The sequence below is a fragment of the Dicentrarchus labrax genome, unplaced genomic scaffold, assembly GCF_905237075.1.
Source record: "Dicentrarchus labrax unplaced genomic scaffold, dlabrax2021, whole genome shotgun sequence".
NCBI classification, from domain to species: domain Eukaryota; kingdom Metazoa; phylum Chordata; class Actinopteri; family Moronidae; genus Dicentrarchus; species Dicentrarchus labrax.
In genome coordinates this window covers 16,314,939-16,328,075 of record NW_026136709.1, presented here as the reverse complement: position 1 = coordinate 16,328,075, position 13,137 = coordinate 16,314,939, and the positions used below count along the sequence as shown (strand labels likewise).

The 13,137-nt window shown below is 39.2% G+C and overlaps 1 protein-coding gene across 1 annotated transcript in view; it reads right to left on the bottom strand.

Annotated features, from left to right (window-relative positions):
- plxdc2b (plexin domain containing 2b) overlaps positions 1–13,137 on the bottom strand; it is a 94,949-nt gene that overhangs the window by 31,683 nt on the left and 50,129 nt on the right. The window contains exons 4-5 of the mRNA XM_051411343.1: positions 12,065–12,134; positions 3,136–3,258 (exon numbers count right to left, since the gene is read on the bottom strand). Of these exons, the coding sequence (XP_051267303.1) occupies positions 3,136–3,258; positions 12,065–12,134 (193 nt within the window). The remainder of the gene's footprint in view (positions 1–3,135; positions 3,259–12,064; positions 12,135–13,137) is intronic.

Sequence of the window (13,137 nt, the reverse complement as noted above, 5' to 3'; positions counted from 1 at the left end):
CACATAGCTCTTCCATCCAAAGCAAAGATTGCATTCAGCTTCTCTGCTGACAGTTATTGGAGAACACAGGCTTGTACAGGAAACCCCCATTATAAATCACACGTGTGTGAACAGACAGCCTCTGGCTCTAGACATGGATGTTGCATGAGGGAGTTTGGACAAGTTTGGATCTGCGCTTTCATTGACATTTAATATCATGTGACTAATATTATCCCACCTTGACAACTGTGGAGTTAGGAGCAGCAAATACAGGGCACTCTGAGACGCTCTCTGGCACTATTTTGAGTGTTTGGGTGGGAAATAAGGAGAAAATGGGAACACTGAAGAGTTGCTGTGTAACGCATTAAAGAGGACGGAGTTTAGGAGACGGCAGGAATATCAGAGAGAGGACCGGAGCACTAAATTGCTGCTGCCTTATGGCGCAGCGTGCTTACTCAGTCAGCACAAGTTAAACCTAATATAAGTCTGCTTAAAATGCATTGAGTTCAAGAAGGGTGGCTGGCGTGCTATCTGGGGCTTCCTGGCTAAAAATACAGAGTGTGTGAGGAGGCGTGGAGGGAGTACACACTGGCCTTGTTTCTGATTCCACTTACAAGCCTAACATGCTGTATGAACTCAAAACAAACAAATGGAAATCTAGCTCTATCACGCAAGCCCACCCCTGGCATGATGAAGACTTTTTCTTCATACAAGGTTTATTGTCGTTTGTAGAGCATCAGTTTTATGATTTTACTCATTTTTTCAAATGTATTTCTTCCTATTTTAATGGTTTAAATAGACATTTTCACTTGTTTTAGTAACAACACATATAACATTAACAATAACAAATTTCTAGAATCCAGTAAGTCCAGTGTGTAGGATTTAGTGGCATCTAGCAGTGCAGTTGCAGATTGCAACTCACTTATTTCACCATGAGGGTGACAAAGCGCGTGAAAGACACAAACAGCCCTACCTTGAGCCAGTGTATGGTTTGTCCATTTTGAGCTACTGCAGATACAATGTCTCAATCTAAGGTAACACAAACAGTTATACCTATTTTCAGGTGATTATACACTAATGAAATCCATTCTAGATCATTCTAAAATGTACATACTGAACCTTTAATTCACTTTTATTTACATGAAGCGACATAAATGTGTTTTCCTTTTTCCAGAACACAAACCTGATTAGCTCTCTACTCCAGTGCAGAAGGTGTCTGTAATGCACTTAGTTCTGCACTTTCACAGAAACAACTAGCCAGCTAGCTAGTCTGTAAACGTGACACAAATACACAGATTTATGAACTAACAAGCGAGACAAGAGTTTTATTGTCTTCACAGGCTCTCTCCCATACAATAAAAATGTCATGTCTGTCTGCCACACAGATAATTTAGTGATTGAACTGGAGATCAGATACATCAGCCCAGTACGTCTTCTATATGGGCGTAGGTGTTGAAATCATTGGAGCCACTTTTCTCTCTGTCTCAAGCGACCGGGAGAACAACATCTAAGCTCTGTGTAATTTCGCTGTAACTTAAGCTGTCATCAGCTCAGTGTAAATTGGATATTTTGATTCCTCTGGGCCTAATGAACCGCACATTTTGGGCTCAAAAGATTATAGTTCATAACATAATAAGGAAGAAATTCTTTACTGGCATCAGATGAGTGTTGCGGCTCCTTTAGAGGACTTAAATTAATCCATCAGTAATGCATTAATAAATGCTTGAGTGGATGTTGCAGAGTTGTACTGTTGTGTAAAAAAGGCTGTGAGAGGTATTTTTACCACTGTCAATATGGTCCCACTGGCAACAACAGCCAAATCTGCCAGCTGATGACACTTTTCACTCCTTTATAAATGTGCGATATCAAACTTCAGGACACTTTTACACCGCTTGATTAACTCATGTCTTAACTTCTCATATTCTTTATTTAGTAGACTCTAATTAACAAAAACTTTCTTTAAAAATGAGCGAAAATTGAACATCTAACAACGAAGCTTCACACCGTCTCCGCAAAGTTTCACACGTCTCCAACTGTCCCGTTTGAGTGTCGAGAACAAACAATACGTCCCTGCTGCGAACGCCTCATCACGCTGCTCACAGCGTGGTGGAGAGAAGCGCTGTCTCTCACACAACACAGCAGACCGTACAGTTCTTCTGCTGTATTGGCAGGACATTGACTGATGGACAGCGTGTTGAGGAGCAGGCGGGCTGAGAATCGATCGGCTGCCAGTTTGGTTAAAGTCTGATGAGCTCCACTGCATAAGGTCACACAGTTGGTCAGTCACTCTGCTGCAGAGGGGTTAGACGGCAGAGACTGACACGACGGATAACAACCATCACAGATCGCAAAAGATAGGTACAGAGAGTGAGGAAGGACATCAATTAAGTTTAAAGTGAGTAAGTGGAATTTAAGGGGATGTTGCAAGGGTCGTGGAGAGTTATAATTAAAATAATTTAATGAAAAAGAACTGCTGTTTTGTAAATGACTCTCTTATATCTTTAGTAAAGTATGTGCATTCATTTCAAGATAATTTTGAAGGAAATATAATTTAATACTGCAGGAATGAAACATATATTCATATATAGGCTAATACACTGTCTGTAAAATCTATTGAGAAATTGCTGATGGAGAAAATAACCAGACATAAATGTCTGTTTTGGTTGTTTCTAATAAATTTAAATACCCGACAAATCAAGAAACTTTATTACATTGATGCAAATATCATCTTAAAGTCCAATATGGCTGGGTTTAATGTGAGTAAGGGGAATTTAGGGGAATATTACAGAGGTCAGGGAGGGTTTCATATAAATTATTAAATGATAAATACGGCTTTAATAACAAATTAATAACGATTCTGTGAGAGGTTTAGGAGTGGATATTGATACATACTGCAGATGCATAGTAAAATCCATTGAGATTGTAATTGTTGGTAAAACTGTATCTTCTGTACTGTGTACGTTAAAATGAGCCCCCACTTACTACAACAAAAGCTTATTTAACAGTATTGGTTGTGTGTAATTTGTTGAGCACACCACCACAACAACCAGCTAGTTGGAGCCAAAAGCGTCACTTTGTGCCTCAACGCAAGAGAGAGTAACACAACTGCTGCACATTTCGGGCAGAAATAAGATATTAGGAGTAAACTGCTGTTACCGTTGTCAAAGTAGATGACGGTAGAGTTTCTGGAGACGCTGGGGTCAAAGTTTGCCATTAAAGGAGCGATGTACTGTGTAGCTGTTAACATCCGGTGGACCACGTCACCCGTGTAGATAAACCCTGAGGGAGAAAAAAAGAGAAAAGACACAACATATTACTTTCAGTGCACTAAAAATAGTAGTTTAAATTAAACTCTTAGAGGCTCTTACACTGTTAGAATCAGCAATGTGTAAATGTATCACATATAGTGTTTTAAAGTGGATTCACCCTTTAGCAACTCATAAAAACAAACATCAATCTTCCCTCCCTCCACTCCTACCTTTCCTCCCTCTATAAAGCAGTTATCTGATACAGTATTTCAGGAAGACAACAAGTCTGCCCTCCAGTCCCAAGTTAAAAGCTGCTCATTACCCAACAACCATCACTCCTCTCTCTGTCTCCGGCCTCATGCTACAGGCTGCTTCAGTTAACAATGGCGATTAATTAGCGCTATAATCTTTTATCAAAAACAGAAGGGGTAAATCTGAGGGGCTTTAAAGGAAGATATGCTGAGTCAGCAGTTATATATCATAATACGGTTATGAGTCTAACTATTTCTTCCTTTTTTTTACCCTCCCGGTGTACTCCTTTCCATCCTCCTGTGTGTGTTTTAACTCTACATCATCAATCACAGACGCTAACGAAGAGACCATGACAACAAAAAACGGATTATGTTAACTTCTCCAATTTATTTCTGTCTTCAACACGGCACAAATAGATCTCTCCGCAGAGAGGGACATGCTCAGTCAACACAAACTAGAGCTGCATCATTTAGCAGCCTGTAAACATGGTTATTAATGGACTCAAGAAAAGTGGGAAAACGCCCACTATTTATCACGAGGGAATGGTCTTTGCATGAAGAATTTGCACTGATGACAACAGAATCAAACGCCGTCTTAATTTCCCCACTGACAACAAAGTTTAGCAAAGTCAGCTTCTATTTCAAGATTTATTCAAAACAATAGCGCTTGTCTTTCCCTCTGGCTTTGCCTGAATTGCAGAAATATCCAAAACCAACCTCAACATGTACCTTTTGAAATCAGATTTTATTCAGAACAAAAGGGAATACACGACATTGAGTTGAGACAATCCCATGTATCCGGTATAATTTACCTTTGAAGAGCGGTGTGAAGCGTTAACTTACAGTGACAGTATCAGTAAGTAAAGTAGACATGCTGTTTTAAATAAATTGCTCTTGTTTAGAAATGTATTCTTGTAACAGGAAAGGGGGCATCTGTTTTCCCTTGATGTTGCCACTTGTGTCTTGTTGAAAGTTGTGAAACTGCAGGATTTTTATGATGACGGATATATGATTCAGCAGCTACTTACAATACGGTCTTTTCTTAAAATCTGTGAGTAGGAGATGTGGATTTATAACATAGTTCAACATTTTGGGGAATGCTCTTATTTGCTTTCTTACCAAGAGTTAGATGAGAAGATTAATACAACTCTCATGTCTGTATGCTAAATATGAAGCTACTGCCAGTAGCTAGTGAGCTTAGCTTAGCATAAAGACTGGAAACAGGGGGGAACAGCTAGCTTGGCTCTCTCAAAAGGTAGGAAAGTACCTTTAAAGCTCAATAATTTATCTGATTTATTGAATCCATACAAAAACGGGGGAAAAAAATGCTCCCAGCACAATTTTCCAAAATATCAAACCATTCCTTTAAATCAGTGTTGGACATGGGAAATGTCTTTCACCTCACTTGGTCTTTAGGATGGACATTTTTTTCAGTAACATCGTATCACAATAAACTCATCAAACAACCCAGAGTAAAAAATCCTTCTCTCATGAAGGGGTCTAATTGCATTTTTGCAGAAGTTCAACAGAAATACAGTTTATAAAGTAGCTGCTTGAGGCTTACAGGGGGAAAAAGAAATCCCAGCTCAGACAGAAAAGAGTATTTTGGGGAAAAGTCTCATTGAGGCCAAGCCCATAAAACCCCATTTCATGTCACCATATGTCTTTTTGTACAGTAGGCGGGCTATAAAAACACATCTATCACTTTGGAAACCAGGAGCAGAGCATATCATGAGGGGAATCAATCTTTCCCTAAAGACCTCCCTGTTCAGAATTACCTCTATATAGAGCACTGTCAGCACACACAGTGAGAGGAGCTAGGGGAGAGAGAGGGGGAGGGGGGGGAGTGAAGATGTGACTTTATGTAGTTGTGTGAAGTCCTGAACTCCACCTGGAGGAAGAGGAGCGATGGAGGTAAAAGATTCTGTCCTCTGTGGCTAAATTGGAGGGGTTGCCGTGGTTACGGTTAGTTTTATTTCGATCAAAAGTGTGCACGTTATTCATAAAACGATCTTTACTCAAGAGGGACGCATTAATTTGTGCAGAACTATTTTTTTTTTTTACATGCTTTTGGTAAAAGCTGGCTCAAGCTATGATAAAATAATTAAAAATAATAATAAAAGTACAAGAGCTTCTTACAGTCGGCTCACATTTTGACAGCAAAAGCAGCAACTAAACAGGGGACAACTAAACTAATAATTAATATTTGTAAATTAATTAATTAATAATTAGCGTTATACTTCCATGTTTTGAATAGAGGGTGGCAACTGCTTTTGTTGTCAGGTAGTTGATTGGTTTGACTGTCTAAAACCCCAATACAATACAATATGTAATTAACAATGACATAAAGCAGAGACACGCAGAACACAGAGCACAAATTTTATGCTTTTTTTTCCTGATAAATGACTAAAACAATCAATGAATAACTAAAATTGTTGTCCATTAATTTATTGTGGATCGACTAATCAAATAATTGTGTCTTTTAGTGTTGTGTGTGTCAAATAAATCAGCAGTATTGGAGCACTTTATGCTATAAAATGAAAAGAAAACAGCTCGATGCCAATTATATAATGAGGAGTTGGTGTACAGCAAATGTCAGCAATAATCTTAAAGGAATAGTTGGACATTTTGCATTGACATTATTCGCTCTCTTGCCAGGAGAAGATTGATACCAATGTCATATTTGTAAGTTAAATTTGAAGCTACTGCCAGTTAGCTTAGCTTAGCATAGAGATTGGAAACAGAGGGAAATCATCCAAAGGTAACAAAATCTAGTGGCAGCTCTAAAGTTCACAAATTAACATCTTATTTGTTTAACAGGGAAGTTTTACGTGGGTTTTCTGCTAAACTACTGACCAGTAACTCCCTAAAGTCTCCACTGGTTGCTTGGCAACACATTTTCAGGAAGTTACTGCCCAAACTTCGGTTTCCGTAGTGATTACAGAAATAAGATACAACACGCTAAGCTAAGCTAATTGGCTGCTGGCTGTAGATTCATATTTACTGTACAGACATGAGAAGTAGAATAACAGTTTAATACACGTTTCCTAAAATGTTGAACAATTGCTTTAAATATGTAAGTAGGCGCAAATGTTATGATATTGAAAACCTGTGACCTGGTTCACGGGTCGCCCTCGTGCATCCAGAACATACAGCGCGGCAGATAAGAGCCGCTACTGTATCTTATGTCATGGTATATGACGGTAGAGGAGATAATAGACAATAACAAGGCTGCGTTGTTTAGTCTACTTACATATTGAGGTAAACATAAATGCCATTCACTACCGGTTGTATGTTGCTGTGTCTGCACTTTCACATCCTTTATCTGATTGTGTGGCGACACAAATGACCTCCTCCAAATCAGCCACTATTACATTCCATCTCATCTCATATTTACCCAACATTCAACCCGAGCTTGGTTTTATCTCTTTCTCTGGCTTTGTTCATGTTGCTTTACTATTTCTCCTTTCGGGGTTTAAACCTCTAGAAAAAAAAAAAGCTCAGAAATCCCCCGCACACTTGTCTGGACACACACACAATGCCCTCTGTCGAAGGGTTTTTTTACTTCTGGTGCTGCCTCTGCTCTCTAACCGCAATCTCCTGAAAACACAATACGACTTATTTGACAGTCTAAAGAAAATCAGACAGCCTCTCAATACACTAAAGAGCTGAGAGCCGCGGGGCGCTCAATGGAGAGGCAATTCATCCATTATGACCGTCACTTACAGCAGAGGGAGGCTGGACAGAAGAGGAGGAGGAAGAAAGGAGGGGGGGTAAACCTGAGGAACAACAGAGTTACAATGAAAAAGGAGAAAGAAAGTAGACATGACACAAAGGAGAGCAGTTTGAGGTCGAGAAAGAGGTTTCAGGAAGGTGGGATGCAGTCGCATAATTCCATCCAAGTTATGTTTATATGTGCTGCTGTCCAAAAGTGCTGCGCTGTGTATGTCCAAGAAAAACACGGGCAGGAATTAGCAGTCCCCACTAGACTAAAGCTTCACTTTATTGGACATTGTGTTTAGACAAGGTCTTTGTTCCTTCGTTCTGAGCTGTGTTTAATTTACAGGATATTTTCTGTTTATCGCAGCTGTTCTGAGCCCGGGCTGGATCACACGCACGCACACACTTTATTTAGTCTTTTGTCTTTTAAATGTGAAGCTACAAGGTTTTTATCTAAATTAAACGTTTGCTTTTTAAAAACATATTTATTGCTGATTGATACAAAACGACACTGCGTCAGCCTATAACCAATCCATTATGCCTCACCTAGGGAAAAATCCTCTGGCACACAGAAAGTAATGTGTTTTATGTTTTCCAGTGTTGCAGTACTTAAAATTGGCAGTGGTTGCCCACCATGACTGGGCAAGAGTCAAACTTCATTAGGCCAAAACACAAAAAGTTGTCATCCCTGAAATTGTTTGTATGCTAGTAATTTGTTTTGTCAAATATGCTTTGAGGGGAAAATAATTTCTTGGATTATGTTTAGTGGCAGCCAGTGTGGGAACTATAAACTGATTTTCGGGGGAGCTCACTCTTTCTGGACAGACTGGGAGGCACAGAACGCTGAATAATGGCGATTTGGCACACAGACTGACCGGGACATGGAAAGTTTATTTTCTGATTAAAGGGAATTAGTGATGAGTACACGAATAATGCATGAATCATGCATCAATAGTAGCCCAAGTTTACACATAATCCATGATGATGATGATACAGAAAAATAGAGATGCATGGCAAACATCAGCCTATGGTCAATATTTTAGAGGCCCCTCCAAAATATCCGAAATTAAGCTTTCAGAGGAGCTCATGTCTTATTAAGAGGATCCCAGCTTCCCCTGGCTCCCCTGTAGGTCGTTTTTCCATGTAAATAAGGGTACAAAGTTAAGAAAGTTGTACCGAAGGTGGTCGAGGGGATAGGTGGGGTTTGCATCCATGTGTGGTTATTTTTAGACCACACAAGGTTGAGCTTGTGCTTCACATCACTGTTGACTTTTCAATATTCAACTAAGAAGATAATCCTTCCCTAACCTTAACTTGTGCCGTGACAGCCTAAATATGACCATAAAAAATAGGGTTGAGCGAGCACTCAGCTGAGTTTTTGGTACAAATAATGTACTTTTTACAAGTATCATGTATCAAACGAGTAAAACGTGTCAATATCTGTTAAATATACCAACTTTTAGAAAGCAAAACTTTGTACTCTGTAAATAGTTATTTTACGCTTGTGATCAGAAACATTGCTCTGAAGCTCAATTCTGTATTTTATAATAAAAACAGCAACTTCTGATCAACTCATTTCAATTTCAGGCTTATTTTTTAAAACTTCCATTTAGTCTTGCCAACATCTGGTTTAATTCAAACAAACCAACTGGTTGAACAGATACAAATACAGATATAGACACAGATAATAGTGTACTCGCTCATCCCTAATAAAACAGTATGTGTATTCGTCCTGAACTGGTATGTGACTTCCTCAGTTTGGTACACCCTGTGACCCAAACAAAATCGTCCATTTATATCCACTACTCAGACAAGCAGAACATAAACTCTAGACCAATAAAGTTTTGGCAGTGCACCAGTTGTTGTCTATCACCCGTAGCATGCTAGTCGGCTTATTCCAGTTAGTCAAGTTAGTCGAGCTTGTAGTGATGCTGGCGTTCAAATGACAAACCCAAATGAGAGATCAAAGCTGGAGGATCCTCCCATGACATTTCGATCCCCTGTTATGGGAGCACTGCAGTTTTCCAGTTAGTTACAACAAAAATGGCCAAAGATTAGCAGATGGAACCAATACCGCGTGCCGACATTGTTCAGCTGACGTCGGGCACGTCTGTGGAAACACTTCAAACATCATTTACGATGGCATGAGTGTTTGTTAGTGGAACAAAACAGAAACAGACTGGAAGGAAAGTCGTCCTCCCTGCAGCATTCAGGCAGCCTCTCACTGCAGATTCACACCAAAGCCATCATTAATGCTCCAGTAGTGAATATCGCTTTATATTGGGTTGTAGAGAATACAGGATTTAGGCATATGAGCCCCTCTACAATCTGGAGTGGATTTCATATGCCCCTTTTCTCGCCTCACACATGCTACATATTTGTTACTTTACATACAAATTAGCTGCATAATAACAATATAATAACCTATGATTTGACGAAAATGTTCATGTGTTTTCTTCATCTATATTCTGGTTGTAAAGTGGGGACAGCTGGCCCAGGAAACAGCATGCCACAGCTGGATATCCATCGACACAGCTGTTGGTGGTCAGATCGTATATCATCACTGATATTCACGGTCTCAACATCCCGACACAAACTGTTTAGACACACACTGTTGACCAAAAATAACTGTCTGTTCATCACAACTCCTGCAGCATGCTGTAATCACTGTAACTGTCCTGACTGTATGAATATTGCTTCTCTTGGCATATTTTAATGTGTTCTGTCTCTGTTTTAGTTGAAGGTGTTGCAGTCTATTGAAGTAATGTTCGTGTGGGTGATGTCTGCCACAGTGTCATTTATTTATAGTACCGCTGCAGTAGGACTGCAATTTTCATCATTATTCTAACAGCAGATTATTGTTTGGATTAATTGTTTATCCTACACATTGGTCCTTAAAACAGCTTAATGATTATCAAAACTGTTTTTTCAAACCCAATTAATTAAATAATTGTTTTAACCTCACACTGGCGGGTGACAAAGTTGGAGACTTTCAGTTAACACAGCTTAAAATGTGAAAACACAAAAAAAAATCTTTATGTTATTTGAGACATTTTTGTCCGAATTGAGCCTTCAAACCTTTAAAAGGTATTTAAAAGATTGTTTCTACCACAAATCAACTTGTTTCAGAAGTCTCGGTTTTGAAGTATTTACACTTTGTAAACTCACGCAGCAAGTTTGTTTTGTATTTGAAACATGTTTTTTGGCTCAAAATTGCTTCTTATTATAACAGAATATCCTGTGTTTCACATTGTGTTTCTGTTGCCATAAGCTGTAGTTCCATGTTGCCTCGTGGGAGAAGAAGAAAAATAAAATAAGCTGTTGCCGGTCATTGCACTACGTCTCTATGTCCCATTTGTTAATTTATTATTAAACCTACTCAGTTAGTGGAACCCACACACTCGGCTACACTATGATAGATACTGTAACTCTCAATTTACCGCATGCAAAAAACCATAAAAGCGGACTCAGACTTCACATGTTTAACAAGGCTCCATGCCAACCCCCATCTTGTTTCCCACATTGTTCAGGTGTTTGCCAACTCGCAGCTGCCCTGATTTAAATGTTACTGCAGCCCTGAAAATACAAAACCAAATTTAATTGAAATATTCATGCCACGTTTGTGCACAGGTAGCGAAACGAAATAATATTTATATTCATTTAATATTTATAAAAACAGCTGACAGCATTGAAAGTTGGGAGAATAGACCGTCCAGTGGCGTGAGGAGCAGAGTGATAGGCCCTGAAATGGAGGGATATGAGGAGAGTGCCTCAGAGACAAAGCCCCAGAGGCCTGCGAGAGGCAGATAGCTGCCTCCTCCTCGATTTCCTCTCTCCTCCTCAGTCTCATCCCTCCATCTCTGTCTGGAGGAATGCAAATTCTTGTTATCTCCTCTGCGCTAGTAGCGTCTGAGCCCGTCCATCCCTCCACACCATCATCCGGCACGTCTCCGAAGCCAAAAGAAACCAACTCAACTTTGCCAGCGATGGAGGATCAAGTGGGAAAATGAGACAGTGATGATAATGATGATAAGAGACAAGACGAATTATTTCTTTATTATTCCAGTGGCAGTTAAACGCAGCACAACATCTCTGAAATAGTTGGGTAAGAGCAAGGCTTTAGTCTTTGATGTGATAATAGCTGGTTGGGGTGTTGTGGTTTCGCCGTCAAGACTCAAGTGGAAAATTGCTTTGCACACTCTGGCAAACACGTCTGCTGAGTCACGTGTCCGACCCACACATACACATCTCCCGATACCCCCACCTCCTTATCCATGTCTATCAGGGTGTGCTTAGGCCACTTGGCAGAGGGACTCCTGTTTCCAGTCCAAACCCATTGGTCTGGTTTCTCTTCCAGTTAAGTCTGGTGTGGAGTTGGTGGTGCTGAGTGTTGGGAGTGGTTTGTTTTTTTATCCCCCAGTCTAGCAGACTATCCCGCGGAGGTGAGAGCTGCAAATGGTCCTGTATCAGGCTGACTGCTTGGCTGGCAGTGTGTTGTTGGTGGTTTTGTACTGTGGTTTTGTGCCAGACGAGCTTTTTCAACCATGAATCTTCTGATGTAATTTCCCAGGGAAAAGAAATAACTCATTGTTCTGTCCTTTTTCTGTATTCAGGGGTGAGATGTCTTTGTACGGTAGCCACGTCACACTCACAGGTACACCAAGTACCAGAACACATGCAGACGCTGTCTTTTCTCTCCATTTCATGAAGAGTCATTTTACAAATCTTACCGCATTCCCTCCCAAATCCAGAAGCAATAAAAACTGTCTGTGTACAGTTTAATATGCCAAGCACATACAGTATATCCAATAACAACAGTAATAACTACTATTAAGAGAACAGAGTCCAAGAACAGTGCTCACTTACCACCAGTCGCCACGGTGATTTCACGCAGGAAATGTCCATAAAAAGGGAAATCGAAGGACAGATTAACTCTCTGTGAGGGGAAAAACAGACAAATGACCCCGGTCAGAAAGATAGAGGTAAGAAGAGGATCAGAGAAGAGACTGTTCTCATCTTATAAAAACAACAAGAGGATTTAGATCAGAGGAGAAATGTGGAGAAAAAAATACAAAGGTGTCCTGTCGGCTCTACTTTGTGAGGCAATCGCTTGTCATTTCTGTGTAGAGATCTAAAATTGATCTAAAGAAGAATGTAAATGGTAAAAAAATATATATTTGCATATGACCTCTATTACATGTAAGTACAAGAAGAGAGGAAAATCATAACCCTTCCTGAAAAATATCAGAGTTGTAGGAAATGTTGATGTCCCTGTGAAAATATTAAACATTAAAATAAAACTTGATGGGTAAATATACCTATTTGTAAATGTTATTATATGGAAGCACATTTTTGCTAGAAAAGAAAACAATTTACAGAAGTTACAAAAATACTCACGGAAAGTTAAAATGATCAGGTACTAAGTCAAAGTTATGTGCTGGTTTGTTGAAATTGTGACTTTTTAAGTCACAATTGTGACACTGAAAGTTCAAATTATGATCATTACTGAGGCAAAATGCTAAGATAGTGAGTCAAAATTATAAATTATAAGATATGTCAGTTTTGATGTATTATCAGAAAAATTTGAATTTAGTGATTTAGTGTTTGTAAAATAATAATAAGGTATGTTATAATGGTTATTTTTATCCAGTGCCATCATCATCATCATTATGGCTGATGGTTGAATAGCTTTAGAAACACCCTCCCCCACACACACTGACATAATTAGAGATATGTTTAAATTTTGACTCATTCTTTCATGATCAAGTCAATGCAAGTCAACATTTCGACATTGTATCTCATAATTATACTTACTATTAGTATCATTTCTATCTTTTTATCTGTGCTTTTTTCCTTTCTTGGCAGAAATGGGCTTCCATACAATTCATAAATATAATGATGGGAATTAAAACATTAAGAAAAAGCCTCAAGTAACTATA